Here is a 27,192-nt window from a genome sequence, read left to right as displayed (position 1 = left end):
CTCCGCCCCCCCGGTGGGTCACCTTAGGAAAATATTGTACTGTGGTTCTTTTAAGCTTAAAATCCCATTGTCCGTTCAGATTTGTTGTGTTTCATTACGGAGTGTGTCAGATAATCCCTTGCTTTAACAAAAAAAAAAGAAAAAAGAAAAAAGAAAAAAAAAAGTATCTTAAACTAGTCCAAAGCTATGGTCATGTATTACTGTAGTAAGGATCATGGGTTTAAGTGTACTCCATTTTGGTTTCCACCATAAACATCTAATCCCTGTAACAATGTTGTATGTTTATTTAAAGTATATATATATATATATATATAAATGTCAGATTTTTTGCATTACTTAAGATTTTTTTAGATTTTGAATATGAACTTTGAGTACTTTATTTCACAAAGAAAATATTAAAAAATACTTTCATGGAGTGTTAAGTTTCAGAATTCAAGACTATATTTGTCAAATTTAAGTTTCAAATATGTAGCTAACATTGTTTTCTGATATTGAATGTAAATACTTGTAAAAAGAAATTCTTTTGTATATTTTTGTGAAAATGTAGTTCCCCAAAACATATGAAAGATTTAATAAAAAAGTGCATTTATGTTACTGCTCACCACTTTTCGTCATTACGATACCACTTAAAGGTAGTTGTGGTCACCTCCTGGGCTGATTTTTGCAATGATGTAATTCCCAGGAGCTGTCTCGGAGGAGGCGATGTCCCAGCCTGCCCAGCAGTGGCGTGGACTGGGAGAAAAAAGGGTCCTGCAGAAGGTGAGGCAGAGAGGTGCTTCCTGTCTTCCTGGTACAGACAGAGACATTGGAAACCATTTCTTGTTGAGTGAAGTGGTATTTAATTTCATAGGCTTTTTACATGGAGCAAGATATCATTAATTGTTTTATTGTTCTTGCCTGGGAAGCATTTTTGTTCCCTTGTCTTTGTTTTTTCCCCTGATCGAGAAGGCATCAGGGGTGTGAGGACTGTCCCATGGAAAAGAACTGCCCAGAAGACCAACCCTTTTCTCTCTCTCCCTGTGAGCGGGTGCAGGGTCGAGTCACTCTTTGCTAGGACATCAGTTCCGTTGTGTCCATCATACCAAGCATTTGCTGAACAAAAATTATGTCTGGTATGATCCAAACACAGGAATAAGCTTTCTGAGACCTCCTGATGATGCACTTACTTCTTCAGCACACCTAATCGCAGGCAAGAAAGAAACATCACCCAAATAGAACACAAAATGTGCTTTGAAAGTTTTTAATGGAATTTAAAGGAAAACTTTTCTTACACAGACATGTTCTTCTTACAGTGTAAAAAAAATGTAAAATTGCTTAAACTTACAAACTTGGAAAATTAGAGACATTTCAAGTATGCAATCAACCTCATTTTATGAAAACAATGTATATTAAAAGTTCAAAATGCATGAATTTTCCTAACATCCCGTGCCCCGGTGGTTCGTCATCCTTCCCGCTGCTGTCCGAAGGAGGCAAAGCCCAGTCCCCGGCTGCACCGCAATCATTCGCTGCGGGGAAAGAGAGACACGGTTCACGTAAGTAGCAGTCCCACCAGTCTGCGAAGAGCGGCGCAGAACCGGCTGGCGTCCTGCCCCTGTGAGGGGTAAGGCCCTTGCAGATGAGATCAGCTGGAGCGGAAGGCCCGCGTGCCTTGACTGTCCGTCTTTAAGACCGGCCAACGGCTGCAGCTCGGGGAAGGCTGCTGCTCGTTCATGAGGTGACGGACAGGTGAGGGGAAGGAGCTGTTCTGCCAGAAACGCTCCAAGAAACAGCGGAACATTTTGTTGAAAAGACAGCTTGGACACAAGGTAAAACAACGGTAAAGAAGAGCTGATGTTGGATTTTTCAGCTTTATTCAAATAAAACTCAGTAAACACAATGTGTCCCGGTCAGGATTCCAGTGACTCTGCCAGATCCTGCCTGCAGGGCACTTGTTTGCCGGGGTTGCATCATGTTCGTTAATGTTTATACTACTAAAAACAAACAGGACAGAGTTTTCTTTAAAAGAAAGATGCCCATAGTGGCTACCTTTCTTCATACAATCTTCGGGGTTCATCACACACGCGTTACTCCTCTGAGTAAAATTACCTTGGTGACATAAGTCACAACGTAGACTCTAAACCTAACCAAGAAAAACAATATGAAAAGAGCCTCACCTGGTCTGAGTTCGGGTCCATTTCAGGGCGTGGCGTGGTGGTACGACAACAGTTGGATGGTAGAACGTGCAGTCCGGTCTCGTACACTGGGTGTTAAATCTACAATGCTAAGAGTGAAAGCGTGTCAGAAGAGGCTGCTCGAAGCTGGCTGAGCTCCCCAGCGGGCGACGCTAGAATGCGATACGTGCACACCTGTAGTGCGGTGTGGCAGAGCTGACAGGAAACTGGGTCAGCAGCCACGCACGCTCGGGCACTCAGTTCAGCCCAAGGACAGGAGGGAATCCTTTTTCAAAAGTACTGATTAGAAACTGGCTACTCCAAAACTGCCACAGACGGAAGGTCCTTTCCGTTTCAGCCGCTCCATGCGCACAAGGCAGGAGCGGGACGCAGCACTGTCTGCGAGACAGAGGCACAGCCGGCGCATCTGGAAGCAGCGCCCCGGGACCCAGGGCTTTTCAGCGTCACTGGGGCTTGAAAAAGCACTGAACTGGCGAGCCCAAGCCCACACACGGACACAGTTCTATAGAACAGAAGTACCTGAGTTACAGACTCTTGTACTGTATCAATTATATACTCCAGGGTAACTGGGCAATCTTTGAAGTTCCTGTATACTGCAGGACATCTGAAGGAGAGTCGAGTCTGAAACCTATTCCTCCCATACAGGCTACAAGATGTCCTGCTCCCCTGCTGCCAGTGTCCTGGCTGCACAGTTTTGTGACAAGTGCTATAGCTGGCTGCCTGTTTGCAACTCCCCAGAAGCATCTGGCACAGGGATTATTTAAAAATACACTTTTCCAAAATTCTTTCCAAATTCTTTAAGTCAGTGCTTTTGCATATGCTGTTCCGGAGCTAAAGTTAAAATGTGAAAAGTAAAGGCAAAAAGTGTGAAACGTTGGCGACATTTCCTGACCCAAAGTAACAGATTTCAAGTATCTTCTAAAAAGGAAGGGAAGAGGTAGGAGATAATTCTTACTTTTGGGTGGAAAAATGGACATTCCATTTTCTTACACGCAGGAAAAAACTTGCAGAGCGGACTACTGGAGGATATAGATGGTGTGGGTAGTGGTGCTAATAGTAGACAAAAAAAGAAGAGGAAGTGAGCCTAGATCAGAATAAATTGCTTTTTTAATGCAGTTCCACACAAATCTAAATATAATAATCCTTCTGCAAGGAATTCTGTTTTGTAATACACCAAAGTCCTGCCAGTAATATGGGAAGCTTATCCCAAGGCACTAAGTGCATCTCATCCTGGGGTAGGGCAACACTATCAGGTGGTCACTAGCACCGGTTCTTCACCACTTCAGGACAGAAGGTGCCATGGCCATGGCAATACTTCCAACAGACTGAGCAGAGATTCTGGCGGGCAGAGAAACTCACCTGTTAAATGCAGGCAGCAGTGAGCCTGCTGGAGTTTAAGCTAACGGGGCTGAAAAGCATGGGCAGCGCACTTTCCAGGAACAGAGCGGAGCTGCTGGAAACGATGCAGGAGATCAGCCCGTCGGACCCTGCCTTCTGGCAAAGTGACAACACCGCATTTTGCTGTGACCAGGGGCCAAACCGCTCCCTAAGGATCGCGACTTCAGGGGAGTGAAGGCCCCGCGCCTTGGCACTGCTCAAAGCCTTGGGAATAGCAACCCCTAGTCCAAACACAGCTACCGCCTGCGCTGGGTAACCTCACCCCTGAAAGTCACCTCGTCCTTACACACAGTTAACTCCTCTGTCATTGGTTCACACAAAGACAGGAACCTCTGGTTTCCCTTTGTGTCACCAGCTCTTGGCACAAAATGCATCCCACTGAACAAACAAATCTAGGTAAACCTGCCAGGCTGGTTAACCCCTTCAGAAGAAGGGACTGACTGCTTATGCAAGCCGCCACTTTGGCCTTGCAGAGATTTCATAAGGACTCTTGCGTGAGAGCATTCAGGGATTTTTCTGATAACAGTTTTTGCAGTAACATTTGATTATTATCCTTCATCTAGCATTAAGAGTCAAATCAAACAAAAATTATTTTTTCACCACTGTCAGTTTCTGCTTCCAAAATCACTGCTTTCCCTTCAGCACTTTCATTTAAAGCTCAGAAAAGCAAGAGGTGCTCACCTGGTTTAGGAGATGGATGCGGGGTTCGTCGACTGGCATGAGTGTAGGGACAGTCTGGCTTAGTGCACTTTGCGTCGTATTTACAGTTTGGGTGGATGAACAAGCATTTATCAGCAAACTTGCAGTTAGGAAAAACTCTGAGGGAAAAGAAACCGAGTCATAAAGCCACACTTGGAGACAAACCCCCAAGCAGCTGCAGCAGGGCTTGCGCACACGTGTCGGTTCCCTCCAAAGCAGGGCACGCGGTGTAGCATGAGAGCTGTACACGGACAGATCCGTATTCATCCTCCCTGCAGGCACGCTCCGCGCGCAGTGTATAACTGAACAGCCGCACACCCAGCGGAGTTTGGTAGCAAGCCACTTGCTGCAAGCTCAGACACATCATTCTCAGGGCACAGTGCAGAGCAGCAAAGGCACTACGAATTCACACCTTCGCATGGAGGGGCACAGAATTCCCTGAGTAACATGGCTCATTCACTGAGGAGAAAGTGTTATTTTGAATTTAGTTATGTTGGATTTTAAAAGAAAATTCAAATGCCTGAGTAAACGAAGCTACCCAATCTGGTAACATATCTCTCAAAACAGAAATTGTTTTTCTAGACTGTTGCTGCTTGTGGAAGAGAAGCCAAAGGCACAGTGCACATTCAAGAGTTAGCCTGTGCCTTCTAGTAAAAAAAAAAATAAAAAAAAAAAAATCACTGCATTACTACGCAATGGCACCCCAACGTGTTCAAAAGCTTTCTGACAGCCAGCAGAAGAGTGCCTGTTGTTTTAAGAAGACACAATTCCACATCTCTAAGCAACACAAAACCACCATTCAGCATGCGAAACCGAGCCTTCCCCTGCAGGAGTGCAGCTGCAACTCTGCTCGTTCAAACCATTGCTGTGTTCTGACACACGGTAGATGGGAGGCAAACAGAAGGAATGACATGGTGACAACCTAGCTGCGATCCCTGCCTAACGGACTTGCACTGCCTCGGAATATTTACTGACACAGAAGGGAAACTCATAGCACCAAAATAAAAATAACGTGAAGTGGATGAGCTTTGTACTACTCACTTGCAAGGGAGCGTGGGGTGATGGTACACACACTCATCTCCATTTTTACAGGCAGGCCAGTACTTGCAGCGCTCCAGCACCTTCTCCTGTTTTTGCAGCACATTTAACTGTTCCATATCCACTAGGAAGGAAGAAAAAAGAAAAAAAAACCAAAAAAAAACCAAGCTGGGACCTTTATGATTCTATATGCAATTTGGTGTACACAATGTAGTATAACTGAAATTCGCAATATTTCCTTTTCTCTCTCTCCTTTTAACCCAGTTCTTGATAAGCCTCTATTAATCAAAAAAAGTCATGACAGTAAAAATTTATGTACAATCATATTAACTGAAGAAAATTTCCAAAACTACAAAGTGAAAGATGTCATAATATTGGACTAACAGCTGCCTTTTGGTGATAAAAGGTCAAACTTGGACTGTTTAAAAGCAAAATAAATTATTGTCTTCACAAATCCAAATTGAGGTGTGAAAGCCAAACAGACCAGATCTTGATCAGACAAGACAAAGATTCTTCAACTGAACCTTCGTTACAACTGTTCTGCTGAGCCATGTGGTAATAACAGCTATGCTTCCTTCCTCCAATGTATTTTTTACTCTAGAAAACTATTTCAAGAGATACAGTAAAAAAATCAGTATTTACACTGATCAGATCAGATACGATTTATTAGTATGGGGGCACGCACTGAAAAAGAACCACTCTCACAAAATTTGCTCGGACAGATACCACACTCACTTCAGTCACCTGAACCCAGACTCCAATCCAAGAAGTATTTTAAGAAATTCCAAGCTGAAACATTCAATAACTTCACACTTTACATATTTCATTGCACTAGTAAAAATGTGCCAATGGATATATAACATTCCTTTCTTCTTTAAGACTGTCTGGTATGTGTAGGATTTCTGAAGCCAGTGGGACTGAAAGGGCATGGACTTAAAAGATTTTGGTTTTCCCCCATGGTTCTCTCATAATTGTATTACACATTTACAGGTGGACCCATGAAATTTAAGTTCTCTGTATAGTTCAGAAAACTTGGATGCACTGCTACTATGGAAAAAAAAGGTCTTTTCATAAGAAAACTAAAAAAATTACTCCAAGCATGACCTTAAGGCAAGTATTCAACAGGTCTAAGATAAAAACAATATCCTCTATATTCTTCATCACCGTGTCAGCGTTCTAAACAATGCAAACATTGGCTTCCATGTTAGTCAACAGGTATCCTGAATATATAATGTTGAAGTAAAACCATATACTGTTGAAGTTCTGCTTTCAGAGATTCTAGCAACTTGACTCTACTAACACCTTACACTTAACAGGTTCACTTTGATATCACAAATCTAGACAGAAACATTAAGATTAATACAAAATGAGGTATTTTTTGAAATTCAAGGCATGGGAAAATGCTCATCATAAAATCTCCTGTCCATCAGCACTGGGAGAAACGATAATGGGTCAACAAGAAATCCAGATTTCTGGCAATGAAGACAAACTACATTTTGAAAAGAAAATAATGCAGAATTCACCAATACTGCGATGCGTGGAGAATTACATATCTGCCGAATTGCTCTAGTTTATCAAGATAACGACTTCTAAAGATATGGCCCCACTGAACTACCACATTTCATTTGCCTGAAGAATGTTCTAATTCGAAGAATAAACACCATCCGTTTGATTTCTTAAGAATGGTATATCCAAGAGGTCTATCCACAATCAAACCACCGCATTGTTAGATCCTGTTGATGAGCATAATTACCATCACAGCTCTCTAGTTGCCTCGTTACAATTTGCATCTGCTGTGCTCGAAGGCCTTTTAATCCTCTGCTGGCACACATACTTTGGGTAACTGGCTTTAATCCTTCAGTTAGACACATATCTTCCTCTTCTTGATCAGAAAGGTATCCTGGTGGACTAGGCACACCATCCAGTGTCACGATGAACTTGGGACTAGCAGGTTTCTCTGGCTGGGCCAGCTGGTCTCTGTCAAACAAAGAAATGTCATAAAAATATTTTTTCTGACTCTAGAGGTTTGAGTAAAAGTGAGCTGCACTAGTAACTAAAAAAGTAGTACAAGCTAATCTATGGAGAGTCACACAGTAACAAACCTTCTTTTACTACTACTACTAACGTACTCCAATCAACAGTTTGCCTTCTAGTCTCCCTGAAGCACGAATAACAAATACAGCTTCCAGTGGCATACAGCAGAGAATTTGGCAGGTACGTTTCAGTCTGTTGCAGTCTGCTCAACAGATAGATCCGAAAGCTCATTTACAGACACAGTTAAATAAAGGAAAATGATTAATCTTTTGAGGAATTTACAGTTTTGAGACAAAAAAAGTGAGAGTAAATACCATTCTTGGAATCACAAACCTTTTCACACACAAAACAGGGGTCTCCTCAAAAATACGGACCAGCGTATTATGAAACTGAGTGTAAAAGGTTTTATGGCTAGGAAGAGAGAATTGAAATACTGATGCTAAGAACTTTGATGCTCAGCCTGCTGGAAAGATCAGTCTAGCCTAGTATCCTGTATCTGACAGTAGTCAATGTGGATAAAAGAGGCAGTGTAAAAACAGGGATGCATATGTTTTCTCCAGTCTTCCGCTGTCCCACCCATTTCACCCAAGGGATTTCCTGAACGGCATGTGATTCTAAATATTTGGGAACAGACTATGGAGTTCTCATCTTTGACAAACAGTGATGGCGTAAACTTTGCTTCTCTATGAAGTCAGGCTAAAAGCAACTACAGTGCAAAACGCCTTTAAGAAGAGAGAAAAACACCACATTAAAAGCATCACTAGCCAGAATGTCGAGTTCAAGCAGTCAGAAATTGATCTATTGAGATGCAAAAAATTTACCACTCTCCTGTAGCACAGTTACAGTCTTCAACTGTGATGTTGCAAGGTTATCCTTTTCAGTTTTTTTGTTCATTGTTGGTTTTATTTTTAATTAATACAGGCTAGGCTGTTCAGAGCCACTCATGGAAGGGAAACACTAACAGTTTCTCAAACACAGCAGCCCATAGTGATGAAGTAAGCCACGTTGTTCTGAGCAGTTTTTAACTCTAAGAGGTAAGATACATAGAACTATCTGGTAGCAGGAACCATCAAGGCCTTTACCAAGTTAGGAGAATGACTGTGCACTGGCGACTATTCCTCTGAGGAAATGAAAGAACATGCACAACACATCATTTGAAGCAGACATGAACTTTAAATTTCTGTTGGCCAGTCTCAGCAGTACGGAGCCTTAAGTCACTAGCCCCACACGCCAGTTAACTGTTTGCTGGCTTGCAGGTACTGAGCTACCTGCATGCAGAATACGCTGTTTTCCCTCCAGTGCTGAGCGCTCAGCATTCACCATACTCAATATTGCATGAAAAAACATTTCTTAAGAAATGGAATCTCAGGGTGAAACAGGTATGCAGCTAAAGGCAATTTAAGCAAACTCATTACTTAACTAAGATTTCAGAAATCAGAACAGCTGTGGCACAAAAAAAAAAAAAAAAAAAGCCGTACTTTTCAGTTCCTCCTTCTTCTGTCTTACAAATCAAAGACATGCTCATGCTACAGTTGACCCTGAGAATTATCTTCTACTTAGGATTTCTGGGAGGTTTTTTGCCCCTGCTTTTTTACCTCTGCTATTCGATGTCAGCCCATTTTCCATGATTTCACACATGCTGACTGGACTGACAAAGCACAAGTATGACTGAATGATTCCATCTAAACCACAAACAAGCATTCTGACTAATAACAGTCCTAAAAGAAATAACTTTTTACCGTGTCTGTATTAGACGTCCCGAGAGTACTCTTATTGCCTCCGTGGCCCTCTTTCCCAATTGCTGATTCTGCGACGCTGTTTCCTCAGATAACTTTGGCTTCTTCAGGATAAATGACCTAGTATCTGTATGGACCATAGATTCTGCATCATAGTAATCTGAATTGGGAGAAAAATAAGGTTGTAGTTGTACTCTTATCATATAGCATATCTTTAATATCAATTTACACAGCTGATAAGCTAATTTTATTTTGTTTTGATTTCTTACTAGTGACTTCCAGAAAACATTTTTACTTCCTTGCTAATTCCACAGAATTGGATCAATGACATTAAGCCAGACCAGGAAACTTTGATAGTGGAATTGCTGTGCTGAAACAGCATTAAAGGGGGTTCACACACCCCCAAAACCTCTCAGGCTTTTAATACTACCTACTGATGTAATGCTTTTAATCCTTAGAGATGTAGAAACTAGAAAACACTAAAAATCAGTGTAAGTAATTGAAAATGAGGTTATATGTTAACATTCACTGACCAGTAATGTTCAATTTGAAAACTAGCAACTTTTATTTCGGAATAAAAGATCACAAGACTTAACCTTGAGTCACTTGCAAGGTATCGTCAATCACAGGATCAATCTGGAGCCGAGAAGAGAGCTCCTTTTGTTCAGCTCCTAAAAAAAAAACCAGTAATTGGAAGCATATTTTACTGCATGTCAAAATGAAACTATAGATAAAAACTGAAGCATACTCTTCTAAATCCTTTGATTTAAAAAAAAAAAAACCACACCAAACACAACCCCCCACACAACAAAAGCCTCCACAATTCTAACAAAAAAAAGCTGTTCTCATTGTTATGAACTCCTTTCTCATTGTTTCAGAAACAGTAACAAGTTTTCTCCAGCCAGATGCCATGGCAAACTCTCAATACTGAAAGACTCTAGTCTGTCCCATAATCATTGCTCAGTACAAACTAGGTCTGTGGGTATGGCAACTTCTAAAGGCCAAGTTCCTCCTCCTAATTTGCAGAGGTGTCAACTGTTCAGAGAACATACACAGAGGAAAGCAGCTAAATTCAAGAGACTACTTTATGGTCTTCTTAAAAGAGGTGGAACAAATCAGAGCACCACTGTTCTACATTTCAGTTATGGTTTGAAAAAAATTATTTTGCTTTCTGTAGGTTTCCTAAGCAACCTGTCATTTCCATTTCAATGGCAAAAGAGCAAAAATATTTAGTAAATATTTTCTGTATATTAATTCAAAGACTGATAAAGCTTCTTCTTACGTACTTTACAGATACAATGTCAACTATTCTGTTTTGGCAGAAAGATTCCAAATACATTTATATGAGAAATAAGAAACTGAAAAAACAGAATTTTTTTTTTTAATAACGAATGTTTACCATTCCTTAACAATGACCTTGAGCCAATGTAATAAAGAACTTACTCAAACCAAATTTTACTCAACAATCTAAATATCTAAACACTTAGCAAGAGTAAACTAACTTCTTACAAAAGTGTTTTTCCACCACCTTACTTCTGATTCCTTGTAACTACCACAGACATGAACACACACACGAATTTCTTCCTTTGTAAGAAAATCATGCTGAAAAGATACTTTGATTGCCTTTAAATGTTATGCCATTTTCCTTCATGAGATTCAAAACATAAGTAATAAAAAACTTATTGTTTACACAGTTATCCTGTTTATCAGCTGTCCTGTAACAGCAAATACAGTACTCCAATATTTACACAAAAAAAAAAAAAAACCAAATCATTAGAACTATTTGTGTAGTAGCAATATGTTGGAAAGACTATTTCAATACTTCATATGCTACAAAATTATTCCAAATGTAGAGTATCTTAACTCTCTCACATAAGCTTTGTGACAGAATTATTCCTACAAGATATTAAGGAAAAAAATGCAAAGGATGTGGAAAAGAGAAGTTATCCCAATATAAATGGATACATTTGCTTATTGCATTTCCTTATGCAAAATTATTCTTCAGTGATATGCCAGAATGCTATACCACCCTTTGTTTACGGATTAATTCCTCTGAGGTTATATGTGTGTGTGTGTATACACATACTTTTGGTGTTGACTTAAAAAATAAAAGAATTTCTTTTCTCTGCTCCCCTATTGTAAAATGACATTCCCTGGTATCAATTTTTAAAGAATATTATCAGATGACCTTGAATTCCTTCAACTGTCTGCTCCTTTGGCTCTTCTACTTGAAGCTGAGAACTCAGAGCAGGCTGTCTATTTTGTACATGGATTACTTCTAACTGAGATTCTTCCAGGCTAATTCGAGTTCTTGGTGCAACTGGAACAGTCTGTTTCTGTGGAACTTTAAATAAACAATGGTAAATCATTTACATACAACTCAATCACACAACAGTACTATTTTTACATATGGTGCTAAAATGACTCGAATAAATTCCTGCACACTCAAAAAAAAAAAAAAATCGCAAGCATCTGTGTCCACAAAAAACATCTTTAGCTACCTGCAAAATTCTTCATGTGAAAGCACATTCGTGCATGTGCATAGAGCACTCTGTGAGTGGCACCTCAGAACATCTACTTGTAAGGCAAAACAGCATGAGAAGGATTAGAGTGACATCAGATACTCATTCATCCACTTCTACACCTAATTAGAGACTTTCTTATGGTTTCAAAATCACTTTTCATTCCACCTTTCATATAAACAATCATTGATTATCAACGTGTAATTTTCATATGGTGCCAGTGACCCTATGCTAAGGTGCTTGCAAACAGAATATAAAACTTGATGACAGTAGAATCATAGTATCATTTAGGCTAGAAAAGACCTTTAAGGTAGAGTTCAGCCACAAAGCTAACACTGCAAAGTCCACCGATGTCCCTAAAGTAAGTAAACAGTGTTTTATATATTCTATATCCCTGAGTGCCACATCTACTCATCTTTTAAATACCTCCAGGAATGGTGACTCAACCATTTCCCTGGGCAGGCTGTTCCAATGCTTGACAACCCTTTCGGTGAAGACGTTTTTCCTAATATCCAATCTGAACCTCCCCTGGCAAACGTGAGGCCTCTTGTCCTATCACTTGTTACTTGGGAGAAAAGACCAACACCCACCTCTACTACAGCCTCCTTTCAGGTAGCTGTAGCACGGAATTTGGGGGTAGCAGGGTGACAGGTTGACTTCTTTACTTGGCTTCTACCAAGACCATCAGAACTGGTTGTGAAAAGCTAAGCCTATTCTTCCCTTGGCTGAATATCACATCAGCACTTGACTTCCAACACATACAACTACAAGATATCGCTCAGTACTGGATTTATCACTTTAAATCTTATTTTTTGTTTTACCTATGTATTTCAAATCAGCTTACTTGCATATTCCATACAAAATACTTTTAAAAAAAATATGAAATATTACCTCTGAAGTGGAAGAACCTGCATGATACTTCAGATAAAATTCACAGATCACCTCTATATTAAACCATAAAGTGGTGCTTTTCGGTCTCTCCACTGAAATATTCTCATGTTGGTAAGTCAAACTACAAGATCACCACTATTAAAAATCAATAGTTTTAATTGACTTTAAAATTTTCTGGCTATGATCAATTTCCTGCCATATTGCTATATACACAGGAAAGAGCTTCTTGCATCACCTTGAAGTACTGTTCCCTGTGTTGCTGCTTTTTCCACCATAAACACTCCTTGCTGGATAACTGGCATCAGAATTTAGGATTGTCAGTGCTCCTACCTTTTTTCTTCACAAACTGCTCATTCTGCTTACCATCTAGAATGAAGACAAGCTCTTAATGCTTGGGAGGGACTTACGGTATTTGCTATTAATGAAGAAGCGTAATTTTCTTTTAGAAATTAATCTACTGAATGAAATATATTTTCTAAGTAGTCAAGCAATTCAATAGCTTACCAGAACTATTCTTAGTTAATTTTGATTCAGTTCTAAGCTTGGCAACGATCTTTATTAGTCATCAATACAATTTATTCTGTTTTAAAACCAGCTCACTCTATATCCCACTTCTAACACGCACCACATCTCCTCCAGTTCAAGAGCCTTTGAACACAGAAAATTCCGTACACATCTCGTGCCTTTACATCTACTCATCAGTACCTGTGCAAGCTTGAAAATACAAGTAATGAGAAGAAAACAGGGAAGAAATTCGCAGTGACCGTTTTGTAAATATGTTAATGTAGAAGGAAGATACGTGTTTCTTACAGTCAGTTTGCAGATTTTGAGAGAGAGTAGGCAAGACATTTTGGATAGCTTTCAGTCTTGCTCCAGATGGCATGAAAGTCATAGTTTAGATAGTTTAGGGAATGTTCCTTCCCTGGCAATATGCAATGCTTCCTACTGACAGCACTAGATTTATTAGCACCCAGTGAAACAAAACACGTGAGGCAACAGCTGGTTTTGCCCTTCTTCAGCAGAAGTCTCTCCTAGCTACGAGAACTGAATACCTACACACAGGCAACTGCTCAGTCGCTGTATCAGCTGCGACTCAATACCTAAACCCACTGAAGTAAAATTGCAGCCTCACTGTTTAAAGACAATATATGCTGATAAATCAATCGGTATGTTGCTTGTTGGTTTGCACTTCTATTACCTCTATCCAGTGCATTTTGATTTTTTGCTGTTTGGCATTTTTCTCCTCCCCTCTCAGAAGGGAGGAGGAGAGTGCAGAAAGGAAAAACAGATCAACCAAATAGCTCAAACAACCTGCCCAATTCTGAACACTTTCCCCTTAGCAACTATTAACTTGAGAATACTTCCAGCACTTCCATTTTGTATCTATACACTTTACAGATTTACTACCTCAATTAATATATTTTAAATAACTCCTTCCTCCCTTGTTTATGATTTCATAATTCATCACTGAAGATTAATGTAATGTTCACAGGACATGGAAAATCCCTTATGCATATCATAGAATCATAGAATGTTAGGGGTTGGAAGGGACCTCTGTGGGTCATCTAGTCCAATCCCCCTGCCAAAGCAGGGTCACTCAGAACAGGCTGCACAGGACCTTGTCCAGGCGGGTCTTGAATATCTCCAGAGAAGGAGACTCCACAACCTCCCTGGGCAACCTGTTCCAGTGCTCCGTCACCCTCAGAGTGAAGAAGTTCTTCCTCATGTTCAGCTGGAACTTCCTGTGCTTCAGTTTGTGCCCGTCGCCCCTTGTCCTGTCGCTGGGCACCACCGGAAAGAGTTTGGCCCCATCCTCCTGACACCCACCCTTAAGATATTTGTAGGCATTTATAAGGTCCCCTCTCAGCCTTCTCTCCTTCAGGCTGAACAAGCCCAGCTCCCTCAGCCTTTCCTCATAGGAGAGATGCTCCAGTCCCCTCATCATCCTCGTAGCCCTATCACTGACATGAGCTATTCAACATTCTGTTTTATCTCTAAGCACTACTTTTAGCTTGGATTGATAAAACAGGGCTTGGAAACATTATAGCTTAGCACAAACAAAAATAATGCTAATTACCAGTGGAATAATTGGTTGTTTTTGTAACTGATTCCTGTGCTTCAGAGATTGCTTTCAGTATTAAATTCTTATTGGCCTGTTTTGAAGGTGGCAATGAAGGTCTAAGGAAGATAAAAAAAATAATTAAATGTGAATTGTATGAATTGCAACCGCAACTGTATCCGTATTAAACACATATACTTCAACAGGTTAACAGTTATGCACAATACTGATAGAAATCATCATCTAAAATCACTTAATCCATATTTGTTTTCAGGTTGTTAATCTAGTCTCTCAGCGGATGGGGATCCACAAAATGCTCTCAGAAACAGAAGTCCAGAGGCGTGATTTCGCCTCAGCTTAAGTTGCTGTAAAACCATGCTGCAGTTGAAAGGCACAAACTCTGCCATACATTTCCTCCCGCCTCTGCCCCTCACATGCCTGTTGCTATGTTTGTGTTGACACTAGTAATTATGCATCTGCCTTGGGGAGTAAGATCCAGCTAAAAACTGACTATATAAAAAAAATATTAGTTGTAAAAAAAAAAAAAAAAGCTTTCTGTTTGTCTTTGAACATCAACAATAAGGACATTTAAATCAGATAAATCTGCTGTGGCAGTGAAGATAAATTCAATAAAGTGTATTAGCTTAAAACAAATCTTATACAAGCTAGCATTGTACATCAGTAGAACTATCTCTTCCATAGTTTAAGTGTTCTTTGTCTTATTGTTGAAAATCAGATACAAACTATTGATGTTCTTTGACTCATCCTTGACATTCAGACAGAATTAGGGAGCCTAAAAAAGGAAAAACCTCTCAAGTCTTATGAAAAGTTAAAATCACCTTAATGAACAAGTGATAATTGGTTCGAAAACCCTTTCTGAAACAAAAAGAAAATAAATTAAAACTCTGGAAAATTATTTTAGCACATTAAATGTCTGGTCTGAAACGTGCAAACACTAAAGTTGTTTTGCCAGTAAACTTGTCCCAAATAGTGTAAAATTTCACGTTCCATTGGAGCTTATGCACAATAATAAAAACAGGTGACAAGATCAGAGGAAAAATAGTGGCATAAAGAGACATCTCACCAACAGAGCTGTGAGACAGTACAAAAAACAAAACAGTGGCTTACTGAATTTTGTATGCAAATTCTCAAAACTGCAAACAGTTTTCCCCAACTTCCACTTTCAAAGCTTTTGTTCATTAAATTCACTCTAGAAACCACACAGAATCACTGAGATCTTAAGCACCTTCTTTCTGGCTTTGCAGGTACAGACACACTGCTGGAGATGCTTCCTGTTCGCGATCCATAGTCTTCCTCCTCCTCCTCATCTTCCCCATCATTGCAGAACTTTTTCACTTTGACTACTGAGCTTACAACAGGCAACCGTCTCTTCCTAGAGCTTTCTTCCTACAACAAACAGAACAGCCAAAACAATTAATTTAGCATAAAAAATGTATTAATAAGCCAGCAAAGAAAATATTGCAATTCTACCTATAGCCAGAAGATGGAGAATTTCCATTCAAGTTGCATGCATCTAGGACTAGTGTATTGTCTGCAGAAATAAGTGACGGCACTAGAGAATATGAAAATCAGACATATTTACACTGAAATATCGCATTAAAACTGTAACTGTAAATAACATTTAGAAGTGTCTTTGTTGCCAAGAAGGCCAACGGTATCCTGGGGTGCATTCAGAAGAGTGTGGCCAGCAGGTCGAGGGAGGTTCTCCTCCCCCTCTACACTGCCCTAATGAGGCCCGATCTGGAGTGCTGCATGCAGTTCTGGGCTCCCCAGTTCAAGAAAGATGAGGAGCTACTGGAGAGAGTCCAGAGGAGGGCTACGAGGATGATGAGGGGGCTGGAACACCTCTCCTATGAGGAGAGGCTGAGGGAGCTGGGCTTGTTCAGCCTGAAGAAGAGAAGGCTGAGAGGGGATCTTATAAATGCTTACAAATATCTGAAGGGTGGGTGTCAAGAGTATGGGGCCAGACTCTTTTCAGTGGTGCCCAGTGACAGGACAAGGGGCAGCGGGCACAAACTGAGGCACAGGAAGTTCCAGCTGAACATGAGGAAGAACTTCTCCACTCTGAGGGTGACGGAGCACTGGAACAGGTTGCCCAGGGAGGTTGTGGAGTCTCCTTCTCTGGAGATATCCAAAACCTGCCTGGACAAGGTCCTGTGCAGCCTGTTCTGAGTGACCCTGCTTTGGCAGGGGGATTGGACTAGATGATCCCCAGAGGTCCCTTCCAACCCCTGCCATTCTGTAATTCTGTGATTCTGTGAAAAGTAGAAGAAAAAAGTCTAAAGTTCAGACAATTTATCCAAAGTCTACAGAAAAAGCAGGATTTTCCAAAGAAATTCATACTACACATTAAGATGCACCTGTTGAAACTCTGATAAAGAAAAGTGAAATCAGTATGAATGACTTTCTCCTCTGTATCATGTCTAATTTCAGAGTAGTGTAAGGATTAATTTCTAGCAAGCTGACATATTCCAAAGGACACTAATAGCTACGCAGAGCCAGGATGTTAGTTTAGCAGTGCAAGGTCCCTGTTCTGACACAGCCTCTCACCGCCACCTCAGTGCATGTAATATTGACAAATTTAAATGCTAGGCTGCCTGAAAGCATAGGAGAAAGCACACGTCAATAATTCCTGTAGGAACCATCACTCAGCACTGACCTACACAGGAGTACAATGAGGCATCTGGATGCCAGGTTTGTACACACTACCCTTTAAAGGATCCTATATCCTCTAAGGAGAATGAAATATCATAAGGGATGGACCTGGACTACATCGATACAGAAGATTCATACAGTATAAAACCTAATACCTAAATAAATGACTTTTTTCAAGGTAAAACGTCCCAAAGCGCAAGAACTTGTCTAAGAGAAGGCAGATTATAGCAAACATCCACAGTTCTAAGAAATGCTCACAAAACAGCCCTCTTCTGGACATTATTCATGAAGTAGTAATAGAAGAAAATTATCACAAGATCTTTTTGACTTTTGAGATCTTTTTGACTTTTTGAGATATGACTGTCATTCACCAGTGACTTACGTACAGCCTAAAAGAAATCACTATACTCTCACTATATTCTCATTCTCACTTGCCCATCTTAAAAAACAGGCACCAGCACACATCTTTGTAAAGCATTCCAGATTTCTGAATAAAATTTGTTGTCCTTTATATAGAACTAAATAAGTAGGAGCAAAGACAGAGAACTATCTAAGCAGTAACAAACACAGATGCACTTGGAATACAAGGTATGTAAAATTCCTGCCTCATTACAACGCTAGCAGCCATAACAATCTTCATTCTTCTGACAAAGGGCTCTTAACTGATTCATATGGATAGTCTTAAAACTATCAACTAGGACTATCACCCTGCCTGGCTTAGTCTGGCCTCCAAAGTATGTAGGGCAGCAATCACCTTTTAGTTTGCCCTTGTACAACACCCATCCCAAAGAGTTCTTAAATGCCATGGTTCTAAATAGTATAATAATAATAATAATAATAACAACAACCCTAATAAGCAACATATCCAGGTTTTAGAGATTAAATTATATCTAGCATAGGTATGAATAAACAGCATCCTAAAAATACTGATTTACAGAACTGTGTAAAGCTGGAGATTTACATAGCACATATGGAAGATCATGCTGTTCCAATTATCTAGAGATCAAAATTATTATCTCTGATTCATCACATGCAGCATAACTATGTGCTAACTCATTAGCCCAACTCAATATACCGTGAAGATGTATAAGCCAATTAACTCTGAGATGCAGCAACCCATCTGGTGATGATGTTAAACTATGCAATCTCTTTTCATCAGTGGACCCAAAGAATGAAATCCCAAACCTACTGGTATTAGTGACAGAAGTCCTTTGATTTCTCTGAGGTCAAGATTCTACTGGAAGTGTACAGAGCAACTTAGGTTGCTCGCAAGTGTAAAATGTTGCAACAGTTTAGATCGTACTAACCTCACTGCCTACTTTATCGGCACTAAGTTTGGAGGTGGGTCTGTAGCTTTCTGCTAAGCTGCCAAATGCTTCTGGATTGCACGGCTGGCCTGTTTCCGAAGACCTGCAGCTTTGTGTGTCTAACTGCCGGCTCCCCTGTAAGTTGCCCTGTTGTGACAATCTGTGCGCATGCGTATTGCCATCTCCACTCCTGCTAGCTGGTGGTCGGTAGATTTCAGTGGAAGGACGAGAAGAACCGTAAGTTACAGTTACAATAGGTTTCTTCCGTGACAAAGGATTCTCCTGCACGAAGTTTAGGTCTTCATCAATTAGATCATCTGGTTCAGGTTTAATGTCAATTACAGCTTCAGAAGGTGACAACTCCCTCAAAGGCTTGACTGTAGATGTTAAGCGGGATGCAGAACCATCTTCACAAGACTGCCTGATAAAATAAGAAATTGCCAACTGTTAACTCATCTGCAAATAGAGTTCTGGGAAATGAGAACTGTCTTTTGAACAAAGCCAGAAGGGAAAAATCATTAAGATATAATTGTTCATACAAACCTAACACACTGATCGCTATTTTTAGTTTAGTTCATTAATCTAAGTCCATCTGTTGCTTAAAGAAATAGAACTGAACTCCTGATTTAATGTTCCCTATGCAACAAATTGTAGCAGTGATTTACTCTTCAAAACTACTTTGATCTTTCCAAGTACCTGTGCTCTTCAGAATTACTACTACAGTCACACAACTACTAATGTCTGAATGTGTGTTAGTAAGTAACCAGAAGCTTTACCGTGAAGCCGTGTTCCTTTGTTCCTGTGAGCTAGTTGAAACTCTGGAGTCGTTTCTTTCAGTCCGAGTGCTGGAAACTGCAAGAGGTGGCAAGATATCCTCACGCCTCCTCTCATCACTCACACATGAACTGCTTTTGCTGGAAGGAAGGTTGCTCTCAAAGATATTGGATTCTGAAGATTTTACACTAGTTGGTTCTGTGGAGACAGGTATCACAGAATCACAGAATAGTAGGGGTTGGAAGGGACCTCTGTGGGTCATCTAGTCCAACCCTAAGGTACCCTTCATTTTTACATGAAAGCACAGCAATACAGATTTTGCAGTAAACATAGCTGAGAAACTGCAAACAAGCCATTGCGCAGATCTGAAAACACAAGCTGAAAGTTGTTTCAGCTGAAAACATCAGCAAGAAACACTCAGAAATAAATTCTGGATTCAGAAATAAACTCTTTATCTCAAAATATAAACCAATTTTCTAAAGAGCCAGGACCCAAAAGGCCATATAAATTGAAAATTAACAAAACAGTCAGCTAAGATCTTTTTTGAAACTCATTAGACATGCAAAACTACACCAAAAAGATAAACCTACTTTTACTCAAAATTAAATTTCTTACTTACCAGTAGTCACAGATCGCAGCTTATCCAAAACACCATGGAGCCTGAAATACATGAGGGACAGGGAAGGAAGAAGCAAAAGAGAAAAAGGAGAAATAAGAGAAATTTAACTTACACTCAGAATAATAATCTTTCTGAAACCAGCTGTCTTTCCTCCCTCTATAACAAGCATCTCATTTATCTATGACTTCACTTTCCATCAATTGACATGTTTAACCTCAAAAGGGAGGTTTTAAGTATCTTGCCTCCAGTGAGTCTTCACACATGTAGGTAGGGTATTCATCACATCATCTGCTCTTAGCATTTAATTGGTTTACATAATTAAAGCTAGTAATTTCTGCTCTTTCACTACAAACAATAGTGTGAGTTAAGTGTCTTCAAAAGGAGTGATTCAAAAAACCTAAGTTAGAAGCCTAAAGTATAGCTGAAAATATTACTTTGTATATGAAACTAATTACACAGAAAAGTTAAACATAATTATAAATACAAACATAAACAATATTCACAGCATTTAACATACTCAGAATTATTCCAACAAGCTTTGTGTACACCAACAATATTCTTTAAGACATGCTGATGAGCAAAAGCATTTCAGCAAGGTACCAAATTTGCCATTTGCCTGAGAAAAAAGCAGCAAGCTGAAGTAATACAGAAATTCAAAAGGCTATAAAATAACGCTGTTTAAAAATAAACACACATTACAGTGAAATGAAAGAAAAGAAATAAGAAAAAAAATCCCGACACTTCAATGCGTATCCTCCTTTGAATTCGAACCTTATCATGGGCATCGCCATAGTTTGGACTGAGTATTAGAAAGGAGTTAAGGAACAAAAACATTGAATACCGGGAAAAGTAACACCTGTGAGTATAAGGAGGGCTTCTCAAACATGCTTGTGAGTTTTCACTAGAACACTCTTAAAAGTTATGTTAACTGAGCTCTGCAGGTGCGTACCAGTTTTCACACTGACCTCTGGATAACTGTGACCTGACACTTGGTTCAGAGCAAGAAGTGTTGGCCAACCAGCAGGACTGCCAGGTCTGCCACAGAACTGTTGTGAAACTTTTGCTAGATGACCCCGAATTACCAGCTACAGAGACAACCCAAGGAAGGCAGACCTTGTTGAGTATTGTACTTTGCCAGAGACTCAATGCTTCAGAATGTAAACATTCTGGGTCACCTTTAGAAGAAATAAAAGCATATAAAACTCCCCAATACAATGCTATTTAGCTTTTTTTCACCAGTCCTCTTACAGCTTATTGCATAGGTTTCACCTTGTCTTCTTTTCCATCATTCTTCTAACCAATACCTACTTTATTACCTGATAAAGCACTCTGAAATTGAATTTGTATTTATAAGCAAATGTGGATACTGAATCGAGAATAAATGACTCATTACGTTTTGAACTTAAGCAGGTGTCAAAACCAGCAGAAGGTGTAGTATCTACATATAGTTGATGTCCAGTTCTGAATATACATTTAAAAAATCTTGATTTCTACTACTTTGAGAAAGACAACTGCATGACCTACTGATACAGTGAAACCCAAAAACTTTGCCTAGGCAGGCCACAAGAGGGAACAAAGAACATAAATGCCTGTGTACTTTAAAGAGAAGGGGTGCATGCCTAATTGCACTCCCTTCTTACATTTTTGACAAATGACAGGAAAAAACTGAAAAATTTGAAAGCAAACTCCAGTTATATCCATACAAGTAACATTGTTGCATGGAAATCCATCAGTTTAAATAGTTAATACAGTGAAATGTAATAGCTGGAACTAATTTTCACTTTTTGTCAATGTTTATGGTTTCATACTCAACTTCTAAAATGTTTCTCTTTGCCATTTAATAGCATAAGAGCTCCTAACCAAATAAAAAGGAACTTGACTCATCATGGAATAGAAATACTAGAAGCGAACGTAACCAGTCAGTATGAAAATTTCAAAGGAAGCAAACTGAAAAAGCAGAAAAAAAGTAGTATTTCTCTAATCTATACAAAACAAAATAACATTCCTTAAATCTATATTAGGTTAGAGACTTACAAATAGCATTAACGTGAAAGAATACACTACTCTGATCGCAAGAAAAAACTCTGGAGTGAAATATCTGTTTGGATACTCTGAAACATGGAGTTAATTAAAGGTTTATACTCTAAGCCAGATTCAGTATTAGAAAATGCATGACAAATATTATAATGGCTAAGGCTGTCATGCAGCATAGCATAAATTAATCTACACTGTCAGGAGTTTAGAAAAGAGTTTGTCTGTTGCTAATTTGTCCTGCTCACAATAATTCTGGGGTTCTACTTTTGTTTTGTAGAGCTTGGTGGTGGTAATAAATAAATAGCCTGAGAGGTGGGAATACCTAAGCATTTGGTGCTAAGCCTTATCAAAGACAGTATACAGAATTAGATCCACTGCTCGTCTGTCCTGATACAGTAATTCCCATGCACAACAGCAATCTGAAGCACGGAAGCAAGGAAGTTTGTCTATGAAGAACTATTTTACATCCAATTACAGCGAATAACACTCTCCTGCTCACAGTGGGTTCTGCAGAAATAATTTTTTTTTAAGTCAACATATGACCGTCACTTACCTAAGCATTTCACATTTTCTTCAGAAATTTGACTGGACTTATGAGCAAAAAAAGAATATAAACCCTCCAGTCCTCTGCCACTTAAGTATCACTGCAATAGCCTAACTATTGACAGACTAAAAATAACATCCTTATCAGAGCTGCAAAGTAAAAGTTTTGATTAATGTAAATTGCACAATGGGAAGATCAGTAATTTCTTAAATTCTCAGGTTTCACTTATAGAAAGCAGTCCTGATTACTGGTAAGAAGTATGACAAGTAGCTTACAAACATACCAGACTGTAAACCTGACAGTATTGTTTCCAAGGAAAAGGGAAAGGTCTTCTGTCATCTGTTCCTGACTCTTCTTATTGGCCACCATAACCATAATATAATCAGGGAGCTCTTCATCTAAAAGAAAGAGAAATATGTTGGTTTAAAGTATAATAAATCATAAAAGATACAGCAAACATCCTTAAACATGTAACCAGATTTTTTTTCCAGTTTTACTATAAAGACTCCCCAGGCAGAAGATTAGGTAAGCAAGTTAACCAGACTTCCATTTCCACTGAGGTTCAATACAAGTTTCAGCTATGCGGGAGGAATAAAAGATCATCAGCTTCACAAGAGCATAAGCCGAAGATCTGAAAACAGCAGAAAAGAAAACCACTCTGCTGCCTATATCCTTTTACTTGAACACTAACAACCCATCTACAATTTTGATCACTTCAAATATTGTCAAGTACAGCACCTTACCCTTGTCAAATTTCCTTTAGTTACAAAGACCAAACAGATAAATATGCCTTTCGGATTTGTGCATTAAACAAATCAAAACTGTATTAAATTCTAGATTTTCCATCTACCAAAAAAAACCCACCAAAACCACCAAACCAAAAAGCCCTAGAAACTCTGAGAGTCTGATTCTCTAACTCCCTAATGCATGCAATTTCATACACAGTTAGAAATCCATTCCCTTGCTGGACTGCTCACACGGGGCATGCCTACTCATCAGAATGGATGAGAAGGTGCCAGAATCTGACATTAAAGTCTTGGGGAATTTGGTATTTGGCTTTTTACTTTGGCCTAGCTCTGGTGTACGCTGAAGGACCAAATGGTGCATTTGTTGCTTAAGGGCATAAGGTATCCTTCTTGAACACGTATTTCAATTTAGTTTAATCAAACACCTCATGCTCTCCAATACCACTCCATGACACGAACATAGCAACAGTAAGTGAAGATAGCTGGGAAATCCACTTCAAATTGTGAATTTGAACCAAGGCACTAATATAGCTGTACTCATTTCATCAAGTCTGTACACAATATTAAAAGACCTAAAAAATGAAAAATCTTAAAATAGAAATCAAAAGACAGATCAAAGGAACTGCCTTTCTTTTATGCCTATGTACCCTGTAAATAATTCATCTGTACCCTAGACTACAGAAATAACATTCACACACTGCATATGCACTCCACTATTATTATTCAAGTGTTCCAACATGACACATTCTTAGCCTAAACACTAACTTTTTTTGGTGGGCTTTTTTTTTTTTTTTAATGTAAACTACAAGTTGCACAAGCTGGATGGATACCCAGATCTAGGAACTTAGGATGGATTTTATTTTTTGGACAAACTATTTTTAAACCTGATCAGCTCCTCAGATGGTTCAACATATGACAAAGTAAAGAAGACGACACTTTAAGTATAGATCAAAATGTAAGTTAGCACAATTACCTGTAACAGTATGAATGGAGAAGAATGGAAGGAAGGAAGGAAGGAAGGATGGACGGAAGGAAGGAAAGAAAACAACTGCTTCTCTCAGTGACTGCACTGGCTTATGACAACTTAAATTCTATGCAAAACTGTAGCCTTCTGAAAATTCTGATAGTTTATGAATATTTAATTATCTTTATTTTGCTTCAGAGATGTGAATTTTTCCTTTGTAAGTTCTACACAACAAATAAGTTCCAACATGTCCTGTAGAAGCCTTTTGGAAAGACAAGAACTAGCAGTTACAGCAGGAAACAAAAAAAGCATGGTTCTTGCTCACAGAGGCTAGAATGAGGGAGAACCGATTTCTACCAGTTTTTGAAATAATTACTTGAAAAGTTGTCAAAAACACTCTACTCAAGAAAAGAAACCTGAAAATAACAGAAATTTGGAAACAGTGGTTTAAAAAAAAAAAAAAAAAGAGTCCAAGGGAAGTGAGACTTGGTGATAAAGAATACAAAGTTTTTTAAAGGAGTTCAGAAGCTAGCTGAGAAGAAAGTACAGACATTGTACGCTGATCTTGGGAACTGCCTTCTGAATACAGGAAACAGAAATAAAAGAAAAACAGAGAAAGAATAATCAGCTAGTTAGTTGGAATCAAAGATTAATAATCAGATAGTTGGAATCAAAGATTACTAGTATTCTACCAGCATCTTAGTATTACAGAGAAGAAAGATTTTTCTGCAGAAATGCAGGAAAAAGCAGACAAAAATCAAGGACTAAGAAACTGAAAGCTGGAATGATAGTAAAAAAACAAAAACAAGTTACTGAAAAAGACAGCTTTTGTGACAGTGAAAAAAGATGACCTTACAAATTCTAAACACATTTCCTTGGCACCTACTGAGTTGAGAACAGCAGCTCATAGGTATCTCCCTTCTATAGAGTCAATACATTTTGATTCCATGAGTACCATGGCCCCCTTGGAACAGGGAATAAGATGAATTCAAGATCGAACTACAAACTTTGAACTTGGTCCTGCAACTCATGAGATCTCTGAACTATGCTCTCAGTTCCTTTCCTCCACCTGAAATCCAAGAAGTATCACAGACAACACAAGGCAGTTACAGGACTGGGGTATTCCACTTCCAACAAAACACTGTATTAAGTTACCAACTTTTACTGCTGTAAAAAGCAGCTGCTTTTAAGTGCAATATGCATTTAATCCTGGATCGGGGGGCAGGGGGGGAGAAAACCTCAGATATTCACACTGCTCAGATCTCTCTTCTCACAATCCAAAATAAAATCTCACCTTGCCTCTAAGATTCAGTTACATGTGTTTCATCTGAACATTAGCTCAATGTAGCTTTTAGTTTCTCCTTAACAGTCAAGCTCTCACATTTTGCAGATTTGTCCTACATGTTTCTGACATGGCCTTTCCACCTCCTAAAATGGTCAGCCTATCTCTGTCTTACAGTAATATCCCTTCTCCTAATTTTGACAGATGTCTCACCCTGAATTCAAAAGGCTGTTGAAAAGACGCCTAGGAAAGACTGACTCCGTCTCAGAGTGGTCACAGGTAACTGCTGCTATATTTGCAAGGATCTTGCTTTATGCAGTGTTTGTCCTTGTGCTTCAAAAAAACTTCCTTAAATATTTACAGAGACATCATTACCTGTTTTTCTTTCAAATCCCTTGCCACCTTTTCTCCTTGAAAGGGGAGACTGTTAGCCTTCTTAGTTATTTCCATTTAGTTCCTTGTACATCAACGTCCACATACTGCCTCCTCTTGCACTTAGACTATATATATTTCTTTCATACTGGTCCAGCACTTCAGATAATTCATCTCATGCTTAAGGCTTCTGCATGCAGTAACACAAGTAACACTAAGCAAATAAGCTGTTCCATTAACTAGCTGGTTGTTTCCTATCCAACAACAACAAACCGAAAGATTTCTAAACACATGATAAAACTTACCAACATAAGCCCCCAGCTCCTGCAACTTTCCTTTTATAGCACCCTAAAAAATAATGAAATAGCATGTAAAGATGAAGCAACAAAGTATTTCTAACTGCAAAAGGGTGGGAGGCTTAGCAAAGTTTTTCACATTAATTGTTTGAACGTGTTAGTTTAACATGTTACTTTTCCTGTTCTCCACTGCTCGAGATATAAACGTTGTAACAGCGAGGGACTGACAGCAGAACAGCGAGAACCGCCAAGAATCTCACACTCTCGACCACATTTCCTGTACACCAGTTCCTGGTGCTACCAGACGACATCCAAGTCCCAGCTGTCCTTTTTTAAGCAGAGCCCATCCGGGCTCATAAGGTGCAAAGAAGCGAATCCCGGACAGTGTGGTAAAAGGCCATTCCCGGCTCAGCAAGAAAAAAAAAGCCTGCCAGGATTCTGAACCAGTGATTGCTGAGTGGGAGCAGCTGACAAGACCTGACGGTAACAGGGGCTTACACCACAAGGCCCGGCCACTGCTGCTCCCTTTCCCAGGGCAGCCCCCGGTTCCGGGCCTGGGACGCTGCCAGGCTCGGGCTCCAGCTCCGGGGGAGACGGCAGCCGCTGCCTGCTGGGGTACGGCAGGACCCCGGCTCCGCTTCCCAGAACGGGCTCTCCTGATCGCGCCCCTCCCTGGGGAGCCGAAGGCCGCCCGCCGCTGGGAGCTCCCGGTAACCCCGGCCCGGCTGGGGCTTCACCCCGCCGCTTCCTTCCGCGGGGGAAGGGGGCTCGGCGCTGTGGGGCCGCGGTGCTCCCGCCACCTCCGCGCCTGAGGGGAGGCCGGAAGGAGCCCGACGCCTCGGCCATCGGCAGGGCCTGCCCCCAGCAGCGGGGTCAGGCGCCCGCCGCGGGTGGAGAGGGAGCGACCTGGCTGCTTCGCTCACCCGGATCTTGCGGCTGATCTCGGTGCCGATCTCCATGGTCGCGCCGCCCCGGTCCCTTCCCGTCGCGCCGTGCCCCCTCCCCTCCCACCGCGGCCTCCCGGCTCCGC

The 27,192-nt window shown here is 40.1% G+C and overlaps 1 protein-coding gene across 3 annotated transcripts; it reads right to left on the bottom strand.

The window, feature by feature from the left end:
• Nucleotides 1–1,230: 1,230 nt before the first annotated feature.
• Nucleotides 1,231–27,192, bottom strand: ZC3H14 (zinc finger CCCH-type containing 14). 3 transcript variants are annotated; one of them, XM_075426027.1, is made up of 17 exons: nt 27,086–27,192; nt 26,172–26,214; nt 22,786–22,900; nt 19,925–19,965; nt 19,308–19,503; nt 18,532–18,952; nt 15,795–15,955; nt 14,567–14,667; nt 11,265–11,420; nt 9,673–9,747; nt 9,080–9,236; nt 7,060–7,283; nt 5,310–5,430; nt 4,251–4,387; nt 3,127–3,221; nt 2,154–2,260; nt 1,231–1,505 (listed from the first exon to the last, which is right to left on the bottom strand). In XM_075426027.1, exons 1-17 carry the CDS (start codon nt 27,119–27,121, stop codon nt 1,499–1,501), a joined length of 2,193 nt encoding a protein of 730 aa, XP_075282142.1. In that variant the 5' UTR covers nt 27,122–27,192; the 3' UTR covers nt 1,231–1,498. The 3 variants fall into 3 exon arrangements, with proteins under 3 accessions (XP_075282142.1, XP_075282143.1, XP_075282144.1); XM_075426028.1 differs by having other exon boundaries at nt 7,141–7,283; XM_075426029.1 differs by lacking the exon at nt 11,265–11,420.

This window comes from Opisthocomus hoazin, chromosome 7 (genome assembly GCF_030867145.1).
Source record: "Opisthocomus hoazin isolate bOpiHoa1 chromosome 7, bOpiHoa1.hap1, whole genome shotgun sequence".
Taxonomy (NCBI): domain Eukaryota; kingdom Metazoa; phylum Chordata; class Aves; order Opisthocomiformes; family Opisthocomidae; genus Opisthocomus; species Opisthocomus hoazin.
Note: the sequence above shows the minus strand (reverse complement) of the source record. Positions and strands in the feature narration are given on the sequence as shown.

Coding starts and splice junctions, on each gene's coding strand:
- ZC3H14 (XM_075426027.1), bottom strand. CDS start 27,121: ATGGAGATCGGCACCGAGATCAGCCGCAAGATCCGG. Junction 7,284..9,079: donor GGACGTCTAATACAGACACG/GTAAAAAGTTAT, acceptor TTTGTTTGACAG/AGACCAGCTGGCCCAGCCAG. Junction 4,388..5,309: donor CACCCCACGCTCCCTTGCAA/GTGAGTAGTACA, acceptor CTTTTCCCTCAG/AGTTTTTCCTAACTGCAAGT.